Genomic DNA, 26,083 nt, shown 5'->3' with positions numbered 1-26,083 from the left:
CCGAGCCCTAGTCCTGGCCGGCTGTCCTCATCCAGAAACGCCGCTGCTGCCGCCCCCCTCACGGGGACGCAGAGCGGCAGCAGCCACAGGAGCACCAGGGCGGCGGCGGCGGCGGCAGGAAGAGGCCGAGCGCTCGGGCCTCGCGGCCCTGGCATGGAGCGGCCCTCCCCGCTCCGGTCGCCTCAGCAACACCGTTATGCTTCGGGGATAGGAAGCCAGACCCACCGCCGAGAAGGGCTCGGTCGGTTTTACCACAGAAGTCGGAGCTCGCCACTGCGCACGCGCGAGCTCGAGCGACGCAACTCAACTTGCCTACACACACATACACACTACCCGCGAGCCCGCCTTTAACCAATCCCCGCCTCTTCCTCGGCCACGTTACCAGCGCGCTTTGTTTTACAGAAACCGAGCTCGCTTTCCCCCCAACCCCGCAGCCTTCGGTTTCATTAGTGAGGAAAGCTATCGTTTTTGCGCGCTCGTCCAATCGGAGGTCTGGACGCATTTTGTTCCCGCCCCCAAACCGGAAAAAGGAGAAGCGACGCGCGATGTTTTGTCAACACGGTTCAATCCGAGCCAATGGCAGGGACGACACCACAAATCTCCCCCGCCAATTAAAAGAGCTCACTTTCCCATGTTTCCCAATGGTTGGTTTAAGTAACCTGCCCTCCCCGCCCCCTCTGCTATTGGGTTTGCGCTCTCTGATTGGACTGCGGTGGCGGTTGGTGGAGCTCAGAGACTGGCTGCTGCTTTTTTCCCGCCCCTTCCTGATTGGGCTACGCCAATGCTTCCTACGTGGCCGATTCTGAATGTGGACCACGCTCCCCAGTGCAGAGGGCGTCAAGGGAGTTCGCGTCTTAAAGGGGCCGCCGCAGTAGAGCGCTTAGCCATGCTGGTTTTTGCAAAGGGTAAAAGCATCGCGAATGTGCCGTGTGGAATCTGAATGCTTCTTTCGCACGCGCCCAAGGCAGCAGCTCAGAATATATAATAAATAATAACAATGATAAGGTGCTACATTACATGAACATTAATCCCAGCAGCAAAGATATAAAAATTAAGTGCCCTGTTTTATAATTAGGCCAGGCTTTGGGGACTCCCTGAATGCACAATTTGGTGGTGGCCTACACTTTGGAACTCCCTGCCTATTGAGATCAAGTCTTACTGAAAACAATCCTGTTTAGGCAAGCACGCCCAGATACTTAGGTACTGTAATTTTAATCCGTTTTAGTATTTTAACTTGTGTATGTTTTAAAGTACCGGTATTGCTGATTCGAAAGGAAGCGAAAGGAAAGTCCAATGCTGTAAAGAAAAGTATTGCATAGGAACCTGGAATGTAAGAACCATGAACCTTGGTAAGCTGGATGTGGTCAAAAATGAGATGGCAAGAATAAACATTGACATCCTAGGCATCAGTGAACTAAAATGGACGGGAATGGGCGAATTCAGTTCAGATGACTATCATATCTACTACTGCGGGCAGGAATCCCGTAAAAGAAATGGAGTGGCTCTCATAGTCAACAAAAGAGTGGCGAAAGCTGTACTGGGATGCAATTTCAAAAATGATAGATTGATCTCGATACGAATCCAAGGCAGTCCTTTTAACATCACAGTAATCCAAGTTTATGCACCAACTTCCAGTGCTGAAGAAACTGAAATTGACCAATTCTATGAAGACTTACAACACCTTATAGAAATGACACCAAAGAAGGATGTTCTTCTCATTATAGGGGATTGGAATGCTAAAGTAGGGAGTCAAGAGATAAAAGGAACAACTGGCAAGTTTGGCCTTGGAGTTCAAAATGAAGCAGGGCAAAGGCTAATAGAGTTCTGTCAAGAGAACAAGCTGGTCATCACAAACACTCTTTTCCAACAACACAAGAGACGACTCTACACATGGACATCACCAGATGGGCAACATCGAAATCAGATTGATTATATTCTCTGCAGCCAAAGATGGAGAAGCTCTATACACTCAGCAAAAACAAGACCTGGAGCTGACTGTGGCTCTGATCATCAGCTTCTTATAGCAAAATTCCAGCTTAAACTGAAGAAAGTAGGAAAAACCACTGGGCCAGTAAGATACAATCTAAATCAAATTCCTTATGAATACACAGTTGAAGTGAAAAACAGGTTTAAGGACTTAGATTTGGTGGATAGAGTGCCTGAAGAACTGTGGATGGAGGCTCGTAACATTATACAGGAGGCAGCAACGAAAACCATCCCAATGAAAAAGAAATGCAAGAAAGCAAAGTGGCTGTCCAATGAGGCCTTAAAAATAGCGGGGGAGAGAAGGCAAGCAAAATGCGAGGGAGATAGTGAAAGATACAGGAAATTGAATGCAGATTTCCAAAGAATAGCAAGGAGAGACAAGAGGGCCTTTCTAAACGAACAATGCAAAGAAATAGAGGAAACTAACAGAATGGGAAAAACCAGAGATCTGTTCAAGAAAATTGGAGATATGAAAGGAACATTTCGTACAAAGATTACCACAATTAAGGACAAAAGTGGAAAGGACCTAACAGAAGCAGAAGACATCAAGAAGAGGTGGCAAGAATACACAGAGGAACTATACCAGAAAGATATAGAGGTCTCATACACCCCAGGTAGTGTGGTTGCTGACCTTGAGCCAGACATCCTGGAGAGTGAAGTCAAATGGGCCTTAGAAAGCCTTGCTAACAACAAGGCCAGTGGAAGTGATGATATTCCAGCTGAACTATTTAAAATCCTAAAAGATGATGCTGTTAAGGTGCTACACTCAATATGCCAACAAGTTTGGAAAACTCAGCGGTGGCCAGAGGATTGGAGAAGATCAGTTTACATCCCAATCCCAAAGAAGGGCAGTGCCAAAGAATGCTCTAACTACCGCACAATTGCACTCATTTCACACGCTAGCAAGGTTATGCTTAAAATTCTACAAGGCAGGCTTAAGCAGTACGTGGACCGAGAACTCCCAGAAGTGCAAGCTGGATTTCGAAGGGGCAGAGGAACCAGAGACCAAATTGCAAACATGCGCTGGATTATGGAGAAAGCTAGAGAGTTCCAGAAAAACATCTACTTCTGCTTCATTGACTACGCAAAAGCATTTGACTGTGTCGACCACAGCAAACTATGGCAAGTTCTTAAAGAAATGGGAGTGCCTGATCACCTCATCCATCTCCTGAGAAATCTGTATGTGGGACAAGAAGCTACAGTTAGAACTGGATGTGGAATAACTGATTGGTTCAAAATTGGGAAAGGAGTACGACAAGGCTGTATATTGTCCCCCTGCTTATTTAACTTATATGCAGAATTCATCATGCGAAAGGCTGGGCTGGATGAATCCCAAACCGGAATTAAGATTGCCGGAAAAAATATCAACAACCTCAGATATGCTGATGATACAACCTTGATGGCAGAAAGTGAGGAGGAATTGAAGAACCTTTTAATGAGGGTGAAAGAGGAAAGCGCAAAATATGGTCTGAAGCTCAACATCAACAAAACTAAGATCATGGCCACTGGTCCCATCACCTCCTGGCAAATAGAAGGGGAAGAAATGGAGGCAGTGAGAGATTTCACTTTCTTGGGTTCCATGATCACTGCAGATGGTGACAGCAGTCACGAAATTAGAAGACGCCTGCTTCTTGGGAGAAAAGCAATGACAAACCTAGACAGCATCTTAAAAAGCAAAGACATCACCTTGCCGACAAAGGTCCGTATAGTTAAAGCTATGGTTTTTCCAGTAGTAATGTACGGAAGTGAGAGCTGGACCATCAAGAAGGCTGATCGCCGAATAATAATAATAATAATAATAATATTTATTATTTGTACCCCGCCCATCTGGCTGGATTTCCCCAGCCACTCTGGGCGGCTTCCAACAGAAACCAAATACAAAAATATCAAACATTAAAAACTTCCCTAAAAAGGGCTGCCTTCAGGTTTTTTCTGAATGTCAGGTAGTTGTTTATTTCCCTGACCTGTGATGGGAGGGCGTTCCACAGGGCGGGCGCCACTACCGAGAAGGCCCTCTGCCTGGTTCCCTGTAGTTTTGCTTCTCGCAGTGAGGGAACCGACAGAAGGCCCTCGGCGCTGGATCTCAGTGTCCGGGCTGAATGATGGGGGTGGAGACGCTCCTTCAGGTATACAGGACCGAGGCCATTTAGGGCTTTAAAGGTCAGCACCAACACTTTGAATTGTGCTCGGAAACGTACTGGGAGCCAATGCAGATCTCTCAGGACCGGTGTTATGTGGTCTCGGCGGCCACTCCCAGTCACCAGTCTAGCTGCCGCATTTTGGATTAATTGCAGTTTCCGGGTCACCTTCAAAGGTAGCCCCACATAGAGCGCATTGCAGTAGTCCAAGCAGGAGATAACCAGAGCATGCACCACTTTGGTGAGACAGTCCGCGGGCAGGTAGGGTCTCAGCCTGCGTACCAGGTGGAGCTGGTAGACAGCTGCCCTGGATACAGAATTAACCTGCGCTTCCATGGACAGCTGTGAGTCCAAAATGACTCCCAGGCTGCGCACCTGGTCCTTCAGGGGCACAGTTACCCCATTCAGGACCAGGGAATCCTCCACACCTGCCCTCCTCCTGTCCCCCAAAAACAGTACTTCTGTCTTGTCAGGATTCAACCTCAATCTGTTAGCCGCCATCCATCCTCCAACCGCCTCCAGGCACTCACACAGGACCTTCACGGCCTTCACTGGTTCTGATTTAAAAGAGAGGTAGAGCTGGGTATCATCCGCATACTGATGAACACCCAGCCCAAACCCCCTGATGATCTCTCCCAGCGGCTTCATATAGATATTAAAAAGCATGGGGGAGAGGAATTGATGCTTTTGAATTATGGTGCTGGAGGAGACTCTTGAGAGTCCCATGGACTGCAAGAAGATCAAACCTATCCATTCTCAAGGAAATCGGCCCTGAGTGCTCACTAGAAGGACAGATCCTGAAGTTGAGGCTCCAGTACTTTGGCCACCTCATGAGAAGAGAAGACTCCTTAGAAAAGACCCTGATGTTGGGAAAGATTGAGGGCACAAGGAGAAGGGGACGACAGAGGATGAGATGGTTGGACAGTATTCTCGAAGCTACTAACATGAGTTTGGCCAAACTGCGGGAGGCAGTGAAGGATAGGCGTGCCTGGCGTGCTCTGGTCCATGGGGTCACGAAGAGTCGGACACGACTGAACGACTGAACACAAAAAAATTGCTGATTCCCCCCCCCCCAAGATTTTTATTGGGAGTTTTTTTTTGTAAATCGTTTTGAGATGTATATAAATATAGATATTACAACCGAGGAATTTTATTAAATAAAAAAATTAATGGGGGTGACTACAACTTCGGGGGCTGTATTCACATTTTTGATAAGACAATGGAACATTTCCTGCAATTGGCGTGTGGGGGGGAGGAAGGATTGCAGGGAATGGGGTAGAGCAATAACCTTTCTCCCCATTGTATTTGACAAGAAAGAATTAAAAAAAAACTTTTAGAGTGTTATATATGTTGCGGGAGTGAGGCAGTAAAAAAAAACCAACCTAAAAACCCATCAACTGCTGCCTCGAGTTGCACAGTCGGCTCTATACCTCCTTAGTATTCCACCGCTGTCGAATGTATAAACTCAAGTCCTGCATTCTTAAGTTTCCACAGGTCGCCTTGTTCTGCTTTCGTCTGCTTAGCTGCCAGCAACTCAGATCTAGGTAGGAACAGCCTCTGTATAAGGAAAGTTCCGTTGGAAAACTGCCCCGAGATGTAAAATAATAAATAACAAATAAATTAAAACAAATAAAAAACAACAACCCTTAATAACCATCACAAAACTTCAATCTAGCGAGTCTGAATCATACCGGCGTTGTCATGGGAGGGGTGTTTCTAGGATTAAGGCTAAACTGTCAAAAAAAAAAAACCCCATCTACCCCCCTACTATTTTGCTATTGCCAGGAGGTGCAAAATTGTCAGTGTAATGAAAGGCAGCATATAACTTTAAATTAAATTAAATTAAATTATGACATGACATGACATGACATGACATGACATGACATTAATATAATATAATATAATATAATATAATATAATATAATATAATATAATATAATATAATATAATATAATATAATATAATATAATATTCAGCTACTGCAAGGTCAGGATACTGGACTAGACGGGCTTCCGACCTGATGCAGCAGGCTGTTCTCCTGTTCTTAACGTGAGGCCCTCGCGCGCCGGGGTGCATTGTGGGTGCTGTAGTTCCCCGGCCGCCTGGCGCAGGCTCTCCGCGTCGCGGCGGCACTACAAGCCCCATGCGGCCGCTGGGAGGCGGAGGCTCTCAGGTGAGGAGGGAGAGAGAGGCCGGCTTCCCTCACCCCCGGAGCAGCCAGCCCCGAGGTGGCTTCGATGGGGCCGGCGGGCAGAGGCAGGCGGAGCTGAAAGGAAGGGGGCAGCCGCGCTGGTGGGGCGGGGCGGAGGGCAGGCAGGCAGGCAGGCAATGCGGAACCGGGGGGAGTGCGCCGCCCTTCTCTGCCGGAGGCTTGTGGCGGAGGGGACGCGGCACGTGCACGAACGCGCCCAGCTTTGCAGCAGCAGCAAAAGCAACACGATGACCGAGGAGGCGAAGAAGCTGGCCGCCTGGGCTGCGGTGAACAACCACGTGCAGGTTGGGGAAATCTCCTTTTTGTTTTTTGCTTTTGCAAAGTTCCCGAGGTTAATAGCAAGCTGGGGGAGCCGGGCGCGTTTGCTTCCACCAGAAATGTAGGATTCCCATCTAAAAGGTTGGGGGTGTGGATTTTGTGCACATTTCCTAGGCTGTGATTATGGAGGACAGCGGTTGTAGGACTACTGCGAAGTGTGTGTGTAGGTGTAGAGAGAGAGAGAGATAACACTCTCAAAAGTCAAAACAAAACAAAATAAAAAAATTCTTTCCAGTAGCACCTTAGAGACCAACTAAGTTTGTTCTTGGTATGAGCTTTCGTGTGCATGCACACTTCTTCAGAAAGCTCATACCAAGAACAAACTTAGTTGGTCTCTAAGGTGCTACTGGAAAGAATTTTTTATTTTATTTTGTTTTGACTATGGCAGACCAACACGGCTACCCACCTGTAACTCTCAAAAGTTTCATCCCAGAATGCTTAGAATTTAATCCTGTAGAATTGTTGAGTTGGAAGGGACTCTTGAGGGTCATATGCATGCCCTTGTATTTCACAAAATTTATTCGCCACTTCATTATGATTCTGTTTAGTTCAGTTTGTAGAGCCCAAGACTCTAAGCCCCACGTTGGAGGAAAATATTCCTGCATTGCACTGGGTTCGACTAGATGACCGTGGGGGGTCCCCTCCAACTCTACAATTCTTTGATTCTATTATTTATTGGAACAAATCAAACAAACAAAACCCTCAAAGCAGTTTATGTAAAGATGCAGCAAGAAAACAGAGAAAAATCCGTAACCACGCTTTAAAGAGTACAAAAGTTAAAGTGCTAAAATGGATTAAAATGCACCTCGACTTTCTAAGCATCTGTGTAAACAAGAGTGTTTTAGAAGGTGCTTAGAAGAATGCAGTGACTGAGGGCATTTGCTTGATCTCAATCTTGTTAATATCCCAGGAATTGTATGTTTGGCTTGGACCAAAAGCAGTAAAGCACTCAAAAGTTTTGTTTGTTCACAGCTGGGAACTTTTGCAATGCCTGTTTGCTAAGTTCCGCTGAACTTCATGGGTTACTCTTTCAGGTATTTCATAATGTTGTTAAATACACACTTGAAACAGGTACTGTAATTCAAAATATATACCATACAGACAGTCATCAGATAAGTAGCAGAATTCTGTATTAAATACAATGGTGAAGTACAGTACATTATTTAACTGTACATGTTAGTTTTTAATGTAAGGAAATTAATAAATATGACTTCATACTTTTTTCCATCTGTTTAGTTTTTAACATAGAAGGGTGCTTTTTAGCTCTTAAATCAAAGTGTGTCTTATTTAACTTGGCCCTATCTTACATGGGATGTCTTTCTGTCTCCTTGAAACTAATACCATGGTTCAAGGATTGGGAACCTCCGGCCCTCTGTATGTCGCTCTGCCACTTGGTTTGATGGGAGTTGGGAGTCCAACCGTGCCTGGAAGGGTACAAGGTTCACACCTGTGCCATAGATTATCAAGTTTTCTAAAAGTTGCCACTTTTTGCATATGCTAAATACTCTCTAGTAAAATCAAGCCACGGGGTTTCTAAGTTGACTAAATGACAACAAAATATTTCCGTCCTTTTTCTTTAGAATAATCAAGTCCTTGGAATTGGAAGTGGGTCTACAATTGTTCACGCTGTGCAGAAATTGGGTATGGATTTCCACTATTCTTTTTGTCAGAAATTATGTTTCACTTTTTTAAACTTCTAGAGTCTGTTCTAAACAAGTGTACCTAGTTCTACCTGCCAAACAGCTAGCCCGGTGTGTGGAGTCTGTGTCAGGCCAAGGGTTGGGGTATCTCTATCTTGGACATAATCTTTGTTCAGTGACTCCATGGATTAAAACACATGTAGGCCCAAAACATACAGTTACTTGGTGGTTTTCATGTGTTTATATGCGTGTAACACAGTTTTCTTCAGTCTGGTGATCTCCAGAGGCTTGAGTTATTTATTAAATTTGTATACTGCCCTTCATCTAAAGATCACAACACAAAAACACAACATAAGAGCACAAAATGCTTAATAAAATAAACCAACAACTCCTCTCCCACAAGCACATTTAAAAGGCCGTAGAATGTTGATCAGACAAAAGCCTGGTTATAGAAAAATATTTTTGACTTGCACCTAAAGATGTAATGAAGGCGCCAGGTGAGTCTCTCTGGGGAGAGTGCTCAACAGCAAAGGATCCAGAAGTTTCCCCAAGCTACGTACCTGTTCCTTCAGAGGGCGTGTAACCCTATCAAGAGCAGGCCACTTCCCACCTATCCAGTCTAGGGAATTGCCCACTAACAGTGCCTCAGTCTAATCTGGATGGAGCTTCAGTTTTTTGGCTCTCATCCAGTCCATTATTGAGGCACGACAACAGTCCAGCACTTCCACTGCCTCACCTGTAAAGGAGAAAAAGAGCCGAGTGTCATCAGCATATAGCAGACACTACACCAAAATTTCGGATAGCCCCACCCAGCGGTTTCATGTAGGGGATAAAATTGGGAACACAACTTCCATCAGCCATGCATCAGGACACCTTTACCGGCTGGGGTGGATGATAGGTGAGATATGTGATTATCTAGTGAGATAGCTCCATACACAAAGCTAGAGCAGCCTAGCGTCCTTCAGATGTTTTGGATTACAACAATTGTCAGCCCCAGCCAGGTTGCAAAGGCTGCTGTATGTTGTTAATTTAGAGGACCCAGGTGGCGCTGTGGGTTAACCACAGAGCCTAGGGCTTGCTGATCAGAAGTTGGCGGTTCAAATCCCTGCGGCGGGGTGAGCTCCCGTTGCTCGGTCCCAGCTCCTGCCCACCTAGCAGTTTGAAAGCACGTCAAAGTGCAAGTAGATAAATAGGTACCCCTCCAGTGGGAATGTAAATGGTGTTTCCGTGTGCTGCTCTGGTTCGCCAGAAGCGGCTTAATCATGCTGGCCACATGACCCGGAAGCTGTACGCCGGCTCCCTCAGCCAGTAAAGCGAGATGAGCGCCGCAACCCCAGAGTCAGACACGACTGGACCTAATGGTCAGGGGTCCCTTTACCTTTACCTTAGAGGATTTGAATTTTCAAAAAGGTGATGATGAGTTTACATAAATGATACACAGCTGAAATATAGAGTTCCCCCGACACAGTTTCTACTTAAGGACCAATAAGTGCAAAGGATTAAGGTCCCAACTATGAATAAGATTCCAGGATGATTATGTTAAACTTTCAAAAGTTTTCTCTGACTGCGATCTTGAAAAGTTAGTCAGAATTTTAATTTCCAAAGGTGCCTCGAGCTACAGTATCACGTCGTAACAGCCCACTCTCCTCTTTAGCACGGTTATCCGTAGCGTTTTCATGTGAAGCTGTTGCACGGTTGTGACTTGAATCAAATCTCTTGTGTGGTCTGCTGAGGCCTCTGGGTTGTGCTCCTGGATAGAAGCCAGTTGAATCTTATGATATGGTACGCTTCCTGGTGTGTCTCTGGTTAACAGAACATGCTAAGAGCTGAAGAGATGTAGCCTTCAAGGAAACTGCTCAGGCATGCTTGGAACAGATGTACGATTCTGAGAGGTTGGAGGGCTCAAAATGCTGCAGCCATTGTCCCGTCCCCCCAAATGAATGCAGTGCCCTTGTATTGCCCTCATGACAACAGGAAGGGAGCAGGAACCTGCAAAATTGGGGCTAAATGGCCGGCAGTCCTAATTCATGCACGGAACGAACCTCCTCTGGCAGATTCAGTTCCTTGAAATAAAGCAATACCTCTGGATTGGGATTGGCTGAGCAGTACAGAGAGCTGATTGGCAGAAGTATCTCCGGAGCTTCTCTCCAGTTCAAATGGAAGTATAACATGTATGTGGGACAGGGAAGAGTATGTGGCCTTGAAATCTGGGTTTTCTTTTGTGTTGTTCTGTCCTTGAGAGTGCGGTTCCCCAGTAGCCCTGGTTGGAAGAGTCTCAACCGCTGCTTTAGCTGAGTAGTGATGAATGTTAACACCAAATGACAAAGCTCATGGGTGGGAAAAGGGCCATCTTCAGAAGAGCAGCGATGCTAGCTTTTCCATGATAGCTTCTAACCAGAATGCTCAGAAATTTTCTTTTGATTTGTTACTGGCTATCCTCCATCAAAGGGACGCGGGTGGCGCTGTGGGTTAAACCACAGGGCCTAGGGCTTGCTGATCAGAAGGTCGGTGGTTCGAATCCCCGTGACGGGGTGAGCTCCCGTTGCTCGGTCCCAGCTCCTGCCTACCTAGCAGTTCGAAAGCACGTCAAAGTGCAAGTAGATAAATAGGTAGCGCTCTGGCGGGAAGATAAATGGCGTTTCCGTGGGCTGCTCTGGTTCGCCAGAAGCGGCTTAGTCATGCTGGCCACATGACCCGGAAGCTGTACGCCGGCTCCCTCGGCCAGTAACATGAGGTGAGCGCCGCAACCCCAGAGTCGGACACGACTGGACCTGATGGTCAGGGGTCCCTTTACCTTTACCCAGGAGCTGTAAAAACTGGTATGTTCACTAAATTTGGCGGCATTAGCTAATTAGTCCCTTTACCTTTACTAATGTGCTGCTAACTGGATATACCTTTTGCTTCTTCTGCTGCGCAGAAATGAAACGTGTAATTAGACTTTTCATCAGAGATTGAAAGTGGAAATTTTCCTCCATTTGGCAGAAACCATAAACTGCACCAGCAATGGGCATTTCCTTCCTCCTTCCTTTTGCAAGCAGAATGAAGCACAATACAGTCATGCCTTGGAAGTTGAACGGGGTCCGTTCCGGAAGTCCGTTCGACTTCCAAAAGTAGTTCGCAAACCGGAACAGTCACTTCTCTGGGTTTGCGACGTTCGAGAGCTAAGCTGTTCGAAAACCAAGGTACGATTGTAACTGAAAAATAAACGAATTAACTAGTTTAAGCAGGAATATTTTAATGTGGGTGCATGACTCTTTCTGGTCTGAGTATGTATTTCCTCCCCACAGCTGAGAGAGTGAAGCAAGAAAATCTCAACATAGTCTGTATACCTTCATCTTTCCAGGTAAAATCTTCCCCTTAACACCTCCATTTTTTAAAGAGCCAGATCTTCTGTTTGCATCACTCAACAGCCAAGAGGCTGTTTTCCAGTATGTAAGCAGCTGAATTAAGGTTATTTGTAGGACAGCTTTCTGAACTGATCTCGTGTGCACCCGTATCCCGTTAGGACTCCACTTCTGACTTCCTTACGAAAATCTATACGCCATTGCAGAGGTATTAACAATACCCCTTGTGGTGTCTCGACCACGGGGAAACAGTCTTCCAACAGTGAGTTGTATTTGTCAGTCGTCAAGGCAGCACACTGGAAAGGCATCGCTCATTTGCTTTGTTTCTTTTCTCCCATTAATTGTTTTTGGTATGCCGGACGCAAAGGATGCTACATCTTAATGCCCCTCCCGAGATTAGAGCTTCGAACACGACAGCCGTGCTACTTGCGGCCCTGACCATTTTTGAACTGTGTGCTGAACTCACCTGAGGTCACAGCCTAGCAACTGTTCGTTTCTTAGCAACTAACACCGAATTGCCTTCGTGTCTGGAGTCTGAATTTCCAGATCATTAGACCGTTGGTGCAGTAAGGCTATGCATTCAGCTGGGCAACATAATAATGTTCATTCCCATAATAATGTTCATTTCCATGTGTAAGTAGCATGTTTGCATGGCCACCTTAGGTGTTCCTTTTGGGACTGGAAGGTGGGGTTTGAGTAAATACCCAAGCTCTATTCATTCAAAAGATCTAGCATGCATTTACATGCTTCGTTATCCTGTTGAAACAAGGTAATCTGATGGGTGAGACCTGCAAGGTGTCTAAACACTGGAAAAGTCAGTTTTGAGGTGTGGCTGTGTATCTAGTACAGAGCAGGCTTTCTTTCTTTTTTTATTAAGAATTTATAAGATTTTCCACAAATCATTACATGGTTAAACTTTTCATACTCCCCCCTCTCCCACCGAGGGGAGCAAAGTATCCAAAGCCCCCTCTCACAGGAGTACATAAAATCATTCCACATTTAACCTTATACTATACTAAAATCATTTCCTGGGCCAGATATTCAAACTTCCCACAAATTCATTTTTTAAATTGACTTCCCCGAATTCCCCCCCCCTGTCGACTTCAAAATAACACACAATTCTCAGTTTTCCTCTCATCTTCCAAATCTAATTTATACCACAATTCTTTCCTCCTCAACACTTTTAAAAACATTTATATTCCACAATTAATTGTTAACATTTTCTTTTCTACCTCAGCTTCATTGTACTTCTGCACTTTCCTAATTCCTCGACCCATTTTTCTCCCCTTCCCTCCTTTCGGCTTTCTTGGTTTGTGGGGTATATGGCTGTAGTTGTTAAGAATCAACTGACAATATTTGGTTCTCCCAACAACATTAAACAATTTCTTACTGGGAAAAGGTAGCCTGTAAAAATACCTTTCAGCTGCATTAGGCCTTGATTTTTACGAGAGTGTTTCCTGGGGCTGGGGTTGCTAGGAGCAACAGGTAGCACCCCACACCCTCCAGATGTTTTGGGACTACAATCCCCATCATCCCTGACCACTGGTCCTGTTAGCTAGGGATGATGGGAGTTGTAGTCCCAAAACATCTGGAGGGCCGAGTTTGGCCATGCCTGGATTAGGTGGTGCCCAGGTTGCTTTTGTTGAATATGGCATAGCTGTCAAAAAAAGATGTGCTCATCTCCAACTGTTGCTTACATCACTCAAAATATACTGTTGGCATGCAGAGTTACAGGTGTGCATGCCCCAGTGCATTAATATCGGGAGTCCAGCAAATCATTTCAAGAAATCCCGGCCTTTTCTAATCCTCAATGGAACATGATCTTGCTTGCGGAGGGGATCAGGCCACCCACACAGGGTTAGGATTGCAGCCGTTGCATTCAGTTGCATTGACTGTGAACCTTGAGCAACGCTTTTAATGCGAGTTATCTTTCACAGTCTGTTGAAATACTAAATGGGCGTTCCGAGTCAGACCATTAGTCTGTCTAGCTCAGTATGGCAGCCTCTCTCCAGGGTTTCAGGCAAAGTTACGGCAGATTAAATCTGGGACATTTTGCACGCAACGCATGTGCTCTGCTATTAAGTTTGTGTTGCTTCTGAGAGGGCCATTCCGACATCTCGCAGAAGATGATGGATTTTATATCTGCCTGGCTTGTTAATGAAGATGAGAACTTGAGGGTGCAAAGGCTTTAACACTCCTTCATTGTGGGAGAAATTAGTCTTTTCTTGGTTGAAAACCCGCTTTCGTTGGATCAAAATAACATGCTCCTGACAGATTAACATTCACGATTATACAGTCGTACCTCGGGTTACGTACGCTTTGGGTTGCATGCTTTTCGGGTTACGAACTCCGCTAACCGGGAAGCACAACCTGAAGCGTGTGCAATTTGCGCATGCGCAGAAGCATTTTCACGGTCTGTGCATGCGCAGAAGCGATTTTTCGGGTTACGTACTGCAACCCGGAACGAATTAAGGACGTAACCCGAGGTACCACTGTAGTGCAGTTTCTGAACCACTAATTTGTATTACAGCTGCCAATAAAAATGTCGAAATGATTCTGATTCCTCCCCTATAAAATCTGGGAAACGATTTTGTCATTTACTTTCCGTTCAGGCACGACAGTTGATTCTGCAGAACGGCCTAACCTTAAGTGACTTGGATCGACACCCTGAGGTAAAATATTTGGCTTTTTCTTGTGCTCTTCAGCAACTGCTCAGTTCCCACGCAACACTGCTCTGTCTTAGTTTTCTCAGTACAGTGGAACCTTGGTTCTCAAACTTAACCCATTCCAGAAGTCCGTTTGACTCCTGAAACCGTTGAAAAGCCAAGGCGCAGCTTCCAATTGGCTGCAGGTGCTTCCTGCACTCGAGCAGAAGCTGCGTTGAACGTTCGGCTTCCGAAAACGTTCGAAAACTGGAACACTTAATTCCGGGTTTTAATAGTGTTTTTGGATATTGTTGCCCCAACATAACGCAGCTATTGCTGTTCTTTATTGGGTGGTGGTTTTTTGGGGGGTTTTTTATGCTGAATTGTTATTTATAGGTTTGTATGGTGTCCAAAATGGGGGCGGTAAACACTCCTAAGGTTACCAGATTTTTTTTTTCAATGAATCGGGGGACACTTTTCAACCTCAATGGGTTTTGTATGGGGACTGATTTGTAAATCCAGGGAATGTCCCCAGGAAACGGGGACGCCTGGTAACCCTAAATCTCTTTTCTAAAGGTTTTTTATGTATGCCACTACTGCGGCCCATGTTTTGTTAGCCCCAAAATGGAAAACGAGCGAGGTCCCAACCAAAGAAGACTGGCAACTTAAGTTGACAGAATATGCACAACTTTCAGACTTAGCATATAGCAGGCATGTCCAACAGGTAGATCGTGATCTACCAGTAGATCACTGGATGTCTGTGGTAGATCACTGGTAGGTCATTGGCTTCCCCCCAAAGAAGCTGAACAACTGTTTCCCCCTTAAAAAAAGCTCAACATTTTACCTCCTCCCTGAAAAAACTAAACAACTTTGACCCGAACCCCCCACAAAATTGGCCTTCCTCCTTCCTAAAAAAATCTCAACAACTTTGACAACCTGAACCCCAAAAAAGGGGTAGATCACTGCCAGTTTTTATTTTTAATTTATTTTTTAATTTTAAAAATAAATCTTTATTGAGAATTATAACATTCATACGTTAAAAACAATGCACAACAAAACAAACATCACACACACACATAACCATAATGCATCAAAAAGAAAATGGAACAAAACAAATCATACATCTTCATTCATTCATGCTATCTATTAATAAAATATCAATATTCACTACTTAAATAAATAAATCATAACCAATCCAAGTTAATCATAAATCATAATACCTAGTTGTAAACTTGACTTAGGCTTAAGTCAAGATCACTGCCAGTTTTTAACTCTGTGAGTAGATCGCAGTCTCTTGGGAGTTGGCCACCCCTGGCATATAGAATAAGAGGACAAGAAGAACATACGTTTAAAGAAGATTGGAAAACGTTTATTGAATATATGGAAAATAACTATGTGCAGCATTAAGATAAATTCAACAGTGCAAATGATTTTTGATGGACGTAATAATGGAAAACCGATTGGTATAGTTTTTGTAAAACATGCAGACAGGACCGGTGCTAGGGCTTCTGGCGCCCTAGGCGAGACCACCTTCTGGCGCCCCCCCCCCCCCCCGCCAAAGCCTGCTTTAGCGGGAGGTGGGGGGTGGTGTAGGGGGCAAGCAGCACCTCTCCGCTATAGCGGAGAAGCTTCTGCTAGCCCATCCTACCCCCCGCCCAAGCCTGGCCAGCGCCCCCTCCATTTTGGCACCCTAGGCAATTGCCTAGTTCACCTTAATGGACACGCCGGCCCTGCATGCAGAGATATAAGACACACAAAATGAACCGTGGAAAGAGAAGGAGGGAAGTCATTGATACCTTAAGGATGTAAAATGTTTATCTGAAATTGCAAAACAGAAAAATTAATACAAATCATTTTTTTAAAAAAAGTCTATTTTCTTTCCTGAAGTTGAATGTTGCCATCGATGGTGCCGATGAAGTCGACTTGGACCTCAATCTTATCAAAGGAGGAGGGTGAGAAATAATGCCTGATTATTTTACTTGCAGGCGAAAGTGCTGAGAATAAGGGTGGAAAGCCTGCTCGTTGGAAACTGGTGGACCCGGTAGCTGGTAGTCTGGTGACCAGGCAAGGCTATGTAAAGCAATCCTTCCCCTCCCCCAGCTTATTTATTTCTAGGTCTGCGTCAGGTGTGCCTTGGGTTGCTCACGAGTAAGCAGGCATGAGTCCGAACTTGTCTTTTAACAGTTTAATTGTGCTAAGCTATTTACAAAGCAGAGAGCTGGAAAACATGACTGTATCAGTCGATAGCAGAATCCGGGAGTGCCGGTTTCCGGCTACGACCCCAACAAAGGAATTTCGGCATACCCAGGCGCCTCCTCCCCTGTCTCCTTTTGACCCCCCCCGCGCAACTGGGGCGATGGAAGAGGCGTGCTCCCCTCTGAGCGAATGTCGCGGGACGCGCTGGGGCTCCCAGCAACACCCCCAAGCTGCTGCCTCTCCAGACTGCTAGTTCCCTGTCCCTCCCCGCCGGAGGAGGAGTCGATCTGCATGCTTGGAGAGGTATCGCTGCTGTGGAGGTGTCAGGGCTCTCTATATATCGAAGACACTTCCCGCGGGGCCGAGGGCAGTCCCCTGACAGCCTGCTTTTCAGAAAACGGAAACGCTAGAATACCAGTTTGCTGGAAAACTGCAGGAGGCTGATTTGCACAGAAGCAGGGCTGGGCATTCCCAGAACAGAAAAAAATAATTCTAATCGGCTTGCCAAATTGCCAAGGCCTCAGAAGTCCCAGACATTTTGGGAGTGTTTATCTGGGATGCCTGCTAACTTCTGTGCCCAGATTGGCCGGATTGCCTATACAGATGCAGATGGAGATTTTAAAAATGAACGAACAAACAGCAAAAATGCCTTGGGGGTGGGTGGGTGCCCTGGCGTTTGCTATGGGAATGTGTTTTTCTGCCTGGAGGTGAGTTGAGAGAGACCTTCAGGCCACAGCGGCAGTTTTGGCTCAGGGTTGGCTGAGCAGTGGAAAGAGCTGATTGACAGAAATAGCTACAGCAGTTACAATGAAAGACTAGGGAGTTCTCAGGGAGAGCAGGAAATAGTGCGGTTTTCTTGGCTAGGTGGGGGTTATATTTGGGGATTTTGCGATGGGACAGTGCCCCAGTTGTCCTAAACTGACCAGCCTCCACTGGCCTGGTTAAATAACTGCATTGATATCTAGGGCTCCAAGATTCTATAGATAGACTTCCTTCCTAAGCCTTCAGTTGCTAAATCCTTAGTTGACTTCTGATCAGTCTGGGCAACTGGGTTTGTGTTCTGCTCTCTTTTCCTCCTGCAGGGGCTGCCTGACGCAGGAGAAGATAGTCGCTGGCTATGCAAAAAGCTTCGTTGTCATTGCTGATTATAGGTAAAATATGCAGGTGGCTGTTTGGTGCTTTTTCCAGAAGAGACAGAGAGAGCTATATTCAGTCCTAAAGGTAAAGGGACCCCTGACCATTAGGTACAGTTGTGTCCGACTCTGGGGTTGTGGCGCTCATCTCGCTTTATTGGCCGAGAGAGCCAGGGTACAGCTTCCAGGGCTTGTGGCCAGCATGACTAAGCCGCTTCTGGCGAACCAGAGCAGCGCACGGAAAACAGCGTTTCCCTTCCTGCTGGAGTGGTACCTATTTATCTACTTGCACTTTGACTGCTAGGTTGGCAGGATCTGGGACCGAGCAACGGGAGCTCACCCCGTCGCGGGGATTCGAACCGCCGACCTTCTGATCGGCAAGCCCTAGGCTCTGTGGTTTAGACCACAGCACCACCCGCGTCCCTAACATACCTGAAAGACTGTCTCACCCAATCGACCATTGCAAGGGGAGGACCTCCCGCAAGTTTATCAATAAAGCCCGTTCGGTAACATATTGGAATCGGGGGTGTTGGTGTCGTGACGCCTACCCTTTTGTATACCGTCCCATTAAATATTATAGGGACACTGTCTCCTGTCCCTTGTGCACTGTACTTTTAAAGCGGTGTCATACCACTTTAAGCAGTCATGGCTACACACACACACACACACCATAAAAAAATGGAACCCTGGGTACTGTAGTTTAAGGTTGCTGAGAGTTGTTGAGAGACCCCTATTCCCTTCACAGAGCTACAATAACCCAGAGTGGTTCATCAACCAGTCCCTCTTCTCAGGGAGCTCTTCGTCTGCAACCATCTGCAAAAGAAGGGTGCATTTGTACAATGTGTTAATTCCGGTTTTGCTTAATAATAATAATAATAATTTATTATTTGTACCCCGCCCATCTGCCTGGGTCTCCCCAGCCACTCGGGGCGGCTTCCAACACAATATTAAAATACATTTAAACAATGTCCCTGTAGGAAAAAGTCTGAAAGCCTCGGAGAGCAGTGGAAGAAAGGTATCCCTATTGAAGTCATCCCAATGGCCTATATTCCAGTTTCCAGAGCTCTGGCCAAGAGGTTTGGGGGCGTCGCAGAGCTGAGGATGGCTGTGAATAAGGCGGTAAGTATTAACTGCCGAGCAAAAATGCCCCTTCTAGAAGGTATAGAATTTATTTCAGTTTGGGCCTGTGTAATTTTTCCCTTTGATCACCTTTTAGGATGGTTACCCTATAAGTAATGCTGTGCTTAACTTTTTAAAAATCTTGCACCCACGCAATCTAAATCCTGCGATTGGAGAAGATAAATTGAATTCTATTACATGTATAAATCACTCCCTATTTATGTAACTGCTTGCTGCAATTCTGACAAGGTTTTTTTTGTTTTTTTTGCTAGCTGTGGGCAAAGGATATAACGATCTAAGCTGGGTTCTGACACCCTTCCTCCACCTACTAGAAATATTATTCAGGCACAGATACGGCTCCTTTCAACAGGCATACATTTCCAGCCACAAGGACTAGAAACTTGTTTTTTTAATTGAAAACAGTGATTCGCTGGGAAATGAGCTTTGTGCCCCTAATACCATCTTCTGCATTTCCTTGTAATCGCAGCATACATGCAGCTCTGACTGTAAAAAAAAAATCTCCTGTCAGCCTTTTCTATGCTTGCTTTGTATTTATTACAAAGCTATAGACCAGGGGTCAGCAAACCTTTTTCAGCCGTGGGCCAGTCCACCGTCCCTCAGACCATGTGGTGGGCCGGACTATATTTAGAGGAAAATAATGAACTAACTCCTACCCCCCACAAATAACCCAGAGATGCATTTTGAATAAAAGGACACATTCTACTCATGTAAAAACACACTGATTCCCAGACCGTCCATGGGCCGGATTTGAGAAGGCGATTGGAATCAGCGTGTTTTTACCTTCCCGCCATTTACCTTCCGGAGCAGGGTGAGCCGGAGCAGTTCCTATTTATCTGCTTGCACTTTGACGTGATTTCAAATTGCTAGGTTGGCAGGAGCTTGGACCGAGCAACGGGAGCTCACCCCATCGCGGGGATTCGAACCGCCAACCTTCTGATCAGCAAGCCCAAGAGGCTCTGTGGTTTAACCCACAGCGCCACCCATTTCCCTTTTCATACCTTGAGAAAGTGCTAAAACGTCTCGTGATACGAACTATGGGTGGGTTTGTTTTTTATTAAAACCTGCAAAGGCTTGTGGGAAATTGGGAGTCGTTGGCTTCATAGCCTCCGTAAAAATTAAGTGTACCATTGCTGTAGCTTTGAGCAGTTCTAATATCCTCTCAAGAGAACAACTGTAATGTGAATTGTCAGGGAAACCCCCTCCCCGCGAGTGGTAGCATCCCAGGAACGTCTGCAGTATAGGGAACCCCCTGTGCATTTCCATAGCTCGTCCTCCCCCTCCTCTGCCGGAAGCTACCATTCCTCCAGTGGGGAGGGGGAGTCAGAAGCAGGAAGGCGGTGCAGGGGCTCTGACAGGATCGCAGAGCCTCAGCATCGTGGAGATCGCTAGGAACGGGGTCAGGTTCTCACACTCTTGAGGGACAGACAGGAAGGACGTGGGAGAGGCAGGCGGGGGTTCAGAATCCTGCGGCTTTTTTGGTGGAAGAAGAACAGGAAGGGGTCGTTCCTGGACTCTGCGTAGTTAGGAGATGGACGTTGAAACTTTTGTTGCACTGTATATAGTTTGCACAATAAAGAACTTAGCTTAGAAGTGCTGCGTTTGGCTGATTCTTCATGAGCAACCACTGAACATCCCTTAAATGAATGAAGAAATGGGACGTTTGAAAAATAAATCGGATGCTTTTTTCTGCTGAGATGTATATGTAGAGTTTACCTGCTCTTAAGTGTGTTCAGCTAAAAATAGGTTAGCGAATTGGTTGGCAAAGTTTATGGGAGAGGAAGGAAAACGTTTCCCTATTCATTTTCTCAGTGCTTCCCATCATTTTATACCCTTTTCTCATGTTGCATCCTAAACTTTAAAAAGCCCCAAATGCTGTATCCTTACCTCACGGTAGTTGCTTAACCACCTTGTTCATTTTGGTTGCCCATGTTTGAACGCCTCCGAACTCTTAACAATATCCTTTTTGAGATGAGGTGACTTGCAATATCCTTTACTGAGTATCATTCATTGTCCGATTCCAGGTATCATCACACTGTTGAATCTGTTTGGCAGTATGCATTCAGGGGGTATATAACACACATTCGCCCCCATTTGTGCTTTGATATGCAGTAAATTAGGGAGTCACCATAAAAAAAAACTAAGGTCATGGCCACTGGTCCCATCACCTCCTGGCAAATAGAAGGGGAAGAAATAGAGGCAGTGAGAGATTTTACTTTCTTGGGCTCCATGATCACTGCAGATGGTGACAGCAGTCACGAAACTAAAAGACGTCTGCTTCTTGGGAGGAAAGCAATGACAAACCTAGACAGCATCTTAAAAAGCAGAGACATCACCTTGCCGACAAAGGTCCCTATAGTTAAAGCTATGGTTTCCTCAGTAGTAATGTATGGAAGTGAGAGCTGGACCATAAAGAAGGCTGATCGCCGAATAATTGATGCTTTTGAATTATGGTGCTGGAGGAGACTCTTGAGAGTCCCATGGACTGCAAAAAGATCAAACTTATCCATCCTTAAAGAAATCAGCCCTGAGTGCTCACTGGAAGGGCAGATCCTGAAGTTGAGGCTCCAGTACTTTGGCTACCTCATGAGAAGATAAGGCTCCCTGGAAAAGACCCTGGTGATGGGAAAGATGGAGGGTACAAGGAGAAGGGGACGACAGAGGACGAGATGGTTGGACAGTGTTTTCGAAGCAACTGGCATGAGTTTCGCCAAACTGCGTGAGGCAGTGGAGGATGGGGTGACTGGTGTGCTCTGGTCCATGGGGTCACAAAGAGTCGGACACAACTGAACGACTGAACAACAACATCACATGTGAATATTGTGGAATTTTCTTCCTTCAGTCCAGCAGTCCATAATTCCATATATGATGATTCAGTTTTAGAATTGCTTAAGTTTTTCACTTGGAAGTTGGGGTTTGTCTTGGTTCTGTTTCACCCATTTTGATTTTTGTTTCTTAACAAGCGAATCTCTACCTATTCTCTTCGCTGCTAGGGCCCTGTTGTGACTGACAATGGAAACTTCATACTGGACTGGAAATTTGATAAAGTCCATAACTGGCGTGAAGCGAATGTGGCAATCAAGATGATTCCAGGTAGGTAGTCTTGCAAAAAAAGCATATTTCATGAGGGTTTGTTGTTGTTTTTAAATCCATTGTATCTGGCATATTAACAGCTGTACAACTGTGGAACTAAAAAATCTAAAAAGTTATTAATTAGTCCAGTGTTCTTCTTGATAAATGAGGGGAAATATATGCCAATGCCTGAATAACACTAGAGCAGAATTAAGTGCTTTGGAACTTATATTTTGCCCTTGACCGTACATCGTCCTAGTACAGGGATAAATATGAATTCTTAGAAAATATTTCTTTTACCGAAAGCTTCATGGAGGCGTTAATGCTGTATTTGCAACAGTTAGACAGCAGGTGGCGCCATTGGTGTAGATTGCTCTATACAGTATGTGGTTATCTCAGTTCAGGGGTCAGCAAACTTTTTTCAGCAGGGGGCCGGTCCACAGTCCTTCAGACCTTGTGGGGGGCCGGACTGTATTTTTTTTGGGGGGGGGGGAATGAACGAATTCCTCTGCCCCACAAATAACCCAGAGATGCATTTTAAATAAAAGCACACATTCTACTCATGTAAAAACATTCTGATCCCTGGACTGTCCATGGGCCGGATTGAGAAGGCGATTGGGCCAGATCCAGCACAGGTCAGAAATTCATTCTGCCGCCAGTGGGATGAAATTACAAACCTATGATTTGCACCTATGCCACCCAGGAGGACTCCCCTGCTCAGCGCCTGAGGGCCCCAATCCTGCCACTCACCATCTGGCTTAGGGCGGAGCCTAATGGGCTTTATAAAGGACTACTGCTGCTGGGCAGAGAGGGCTTCGTTTTGTTTTGTTTTTTGTTTAAATTGCTGTAGTTATTTTTTAGCTACCGGGTATGTCGTTTTAAACTGATATTAATTCCGTATTCTTAGTTTTAGATTTTGATTTATGCGGGAAATTTTTTCCCCATTTCGTTGTGTATTTTTTTGATGTGGTTTATTTATTTATGACTTTTGCAATTAGGTAAATCTTGTCATGTCGTAAGCCGCCTTGAGCATTGTTTTTAACTGGAAAGGCAGCATACAAATAAAAAAATGACGATGGTGATGGTGATCTTACAAGTCCAGTATTTTCTTCTTCTTCTTCTTTTATTTAATTTTTTCCCCCTTTTAAATAACAATCTTTATTGAACTTAACTTAAAAATACAAATCCATAAAACACATCAAAAATAAATCAAAACATAACTTAAAAAATATACGGTATATTCCAAACATATAAACAAATCCTGACATTATCCATATTCTCACTATTTCTTTTTTTTTAGAAAGAATTTATTGATTTTCCAAATAAACAAAAAAGACATAACACATCATAACAACCACAAATACAATAAGAACAAAGAAGAGAAAAAAAGAAGAAAAAGAGAAGAAAAAGAGAGAGATGAAAGTAAAAAAAATAATAAAAAAAAATACAAACCTACATACATACCTACACCTAAACAGGAACATCAATTCTTAATATCTTGTTTCTAATCTAATTTGGGGGACTTCCCCCATTTCTCTCCTATGTTTCCAATTCCAATTTACTTTAATAACATTCTTATTCTAAAAATTTAAATCTTTAATTTTCAAACTATCTAACCATTATTTCTTAATATATATAACTTCGTATCATGTAAATTCTTAATACCAAAAAATAACTTCATCGTATAAAATAACTTCTTATATCAAATCTTTCCTCCTTATTTTACTGAAACTGCTGCTGTACCTATACAGATCAGGTATTTCTTCACATAACAAATTCATAAAATGCTAAACACGCTGACTTCGGGGTACCATGGTGAGCCATCCTATCAAGTTTTTACAAAACCTTTATCCTACCCCTCTTCTACCCATTTTCCAAAACCAACCCGGGCTCAACCACCAATCCTCTCCCCAGTCTTTTCCAGTTTCCTCGCCCAAAATGTCCTCTTTTTCTTTTTGTCCAAAAGTACCATCCTCCTTGTTCCTTGCAGGGATCCTCCGGAAATACCACACATCACCTTCAAGCGTCTCCATTTCCAGATTGCAGTCTTTATTTAATTGTAATTCCCATCGTCTTTTTCCCTTCATTCCTGGGCTCACACCCCAAGAATCGGATTTAACATATTTCAGTCCGACCCTGGGTCTCCCACCCCCAAAGGGTCTTTCCCTTTCATGGAGTTGCGCTGTCACTGTCTCTTGCTTTTCCAGCATTCCCTCAAGTTCCCTTGCAGTATTTTCTTCCAGATTGTCCCAGTCTTTAAAAATCTTCTCCGTTCCAACAAACTCTCCATCAATACTTTGGTTCCACAGTTCCAATTTCCGATTCAGAAATTCTAACTTCAGTAAGAAAGTCTTTTGTCCTAGGGTTGTACCCGGATCCAACAACAACTTAAAAACGAAACCAAGCATGGTAGAAGTAGGCAGGAAATGACAAAGTTCAGTACTTTTCCATCTTCAGATCAGTAATTTCAGCCGCCATTTTCCCCCTTAATCAGGGTGCCGCAATTATAATCCAAAAACTTTAAAGAAGATATACCTCCCTTATCTTAGCTCTCTTAGTTCTCCCCCCGCGGGGATTTTCCCATTCAGAGCAAGGCTCTAATGAAACAATGTATCAGTTAACACAGTAGCAGTTAGAAACGTTGTTATTTCTTCCGATCGACAGGGGAGAGGAATGGGCTTCCTTTTAGCATTCCTCCCGAAAAGCCAGATGTCAAATTTAGGTTCAAATCCTCCCCGTACTTACAGCTTGCGGGGTTCTTCTTTAGAATCAGATCCAGAAAGAACGAAATCGCTCCTTGCCGGCAGCAGCCGCCACTTCACCTCTCGGTTGGGGCATAGCCTCCACAGCCCAGCGCCGTTGCCCCTTCACTCCCGCACCCCCTTTTACAAAGGGGGCGAGAGAAGGGGGCAGCGCATTTAGGGCCAGCTGGAGTGCCCTGACCGCGGGACGCTCCTCCCGCGGCTTACCGGAGCCCGCTGCGCGGTAGCGGAACTCCCAACCCCCGAAGAGGCCAGGGTCGCCTCGCAGCCGAGGCAACCCACGACTGCCAGCAATGGCGATCTCGGCGGAAGTCCATATTCTCACTATTTCATCGTTTTAACATTCACTTGTTTATCCCGACTCTCTTGTATCTCTCTAATAAATCATTTCACACTTATTTTACTCCACACCTGACAGCTGGCTTCCACCTGTCGTCCTCTCAGGTTATTAAACTTTCCATCTTTGGCTACTGTAATATTTACAAGTCCAGTATTTTCACTGGCTATTAATGTTCCATTCAGACGTGATTTTGCTTTTCTGTTCTAGGAGTGGTGGAAACGGGCCTGTTTATCGACATGGCGGAGCGGGTTTACTTTGGCATGGAAGATGGTTCTGTAAGTGTCCGGGAAAAGCCAGTCCACTGACCGCCACCCAGACCCCCCCCCCCAAATCTACTCTGCCTTCAGCCCATTGCATATAGTTTTATCACTTTGGTGCCAATTTGACATCTTGCCTTAAAGCCTGTCTGTCGGGATCTTGGTGAACGTAACCAAAGGTCCAGCAGATCTCACTGATAATGGAAGTGAATGTTGTTTTAAATTATATTTTTTAACTTTTTTCATGTAAATCGTTTTTTTAAAAAACAAAATGTGATCAATCATTTTGAGCATTTTAAACTTTTTTTTCCACTTCGGTTTTTATACAAAAAACATTTTACCAAAAAGGAAATTTTATACAGTACTTGAACCATCTGGTTGCTCGGAGTGTGTCTGGCGGGGGGGGGGTAGAAATTGCAATTTGTGGGATTTGCATAACCCCCCCCAAAAAAAAAAATGCATTGACGCAGAAGGGTTGTTCCCAGTTGGTACTCACAGATGCCTTATTGGAATCTCTTTCGGTTCTATAATTTATGCCTTTCAATGATTTTTACCATAACTGTTTTTAACAGAGAATGTTTAGTCTCGATAATTTGCTGATAATTTGTGCAGTTGGCCTCCGTGGAATTTGTGTGGCATGGGATCAGCCATGGCGCCCATTCCATGCAAAAAATAATAAATCATACTTTTAAAATAATATATGAAATAATAATATAATATACTTTGGAAATAGTTTCAGCCCCCCCTCCACTTCCCCAATAATGGATGGCTGAAATTCGAGGCTGCCTAGCCATCTGTACAGGTGAACATGCTCTGGGTTAATGTCCAGTTTAACAATGTTTGGGCCCAGTCGGAGTTCCAAAGAGTTCCTGGTCCTCCCTTTGCATGACGGCATTTTCACAG

General features: G+C 44.9%; 1 protein-coding gene across 2 annotated transcripts; it reads left to right on the top strand.

The window, feature by feature from the left end:
- The first annotated feature begins 6,446 nt into the window (after nucleotides 1–6,446).
- On the top strand, nucleotides 6,447–25,414 carry RPIA (ribose 5-phosphate isomerase A). 2 transcript variants are annotated; one of them, XM_033170533.1, is made up of 9 exons: nucleotides 6,447–6,620; nucleotides 8,235–8,295; nucleotides 11,582–11,637; nucleotides 14,251–14,310; nucleotides 16,171–16,235; nucleotides 17,562–17,630; nucleotides 18,590–18,731; nucleotides 21,743–21,842; nucleotides 25,131–25,409. In XM_033170533.1, exons 1-9 carry the CDS (start codon nucleotides 6,453–6,455, stop codon nucleotides 25,226–25,228), a joined length of 819 nt encoding a protein of 272 aa, XP_033026424.1. In that variant the 5' UTR covers nucleotides 6,447–6,452; the 3' UTR covers nucleotides 25,229–25,409. The 2 variants fall into 2 exon arrangements, with proteins under 2 accessions (XP_033026424.1, XP_033026425.1); XM_033170534.1 differs by lacking the exon at nucleotides 17,562–17,630 and having other exon boundaries at nucleotides 25,131–25,414.
- The last annotated feature ends 669 nt before the right edge of the window (nucleotides 25,415–26,083 follow it).

The sequence above is a fragment of the Lacerta agilis genome, chromosome 14 (assembly GCF_009819535.1).
Source record: "Lacerta agilis isolate rLacAgi1 chromosome 14, rLacAgi1.pri, whole genome shotgun sequence".
Classification (NCBI taxonomy): Eukaryota; Metazoa; Chordata; class Lepidosauria; order Squamata; family Lacertidae; genus Lacerta; species Lacerta agilis.
This window is presented reverse-complemented; position numbering and strand designations above follow the sequence as displayed.

What these genes read in the sequence shown, in the direction of transcription:
- RPIA (XM_033170533.1), top strand. Translation starts at nt 6,453, where the DNA reads ATGCGGAACCGGGGGGAGTGCGCCGCCCTTCTCTGCCGGAGGCTTGTG. An exon ending in GTATACCTTCATCTTTCCAG is followed by an intron (nt 11,638 to 14,250) that starts GTAAAATCTTCC and finishes CTTTCCGTTCAG; the next exon opens with GCACGACAGTTGATTCTGCA. An exon ending in GTTGTCATTGCTGATTATAG is followed by an intron (nt 17,631 to 18,589) that starts GTAAAATATGCA and finishes ATGTCCCTGTAG; the next exon opens with GAAAAAGTCTGAAAGCCTCG.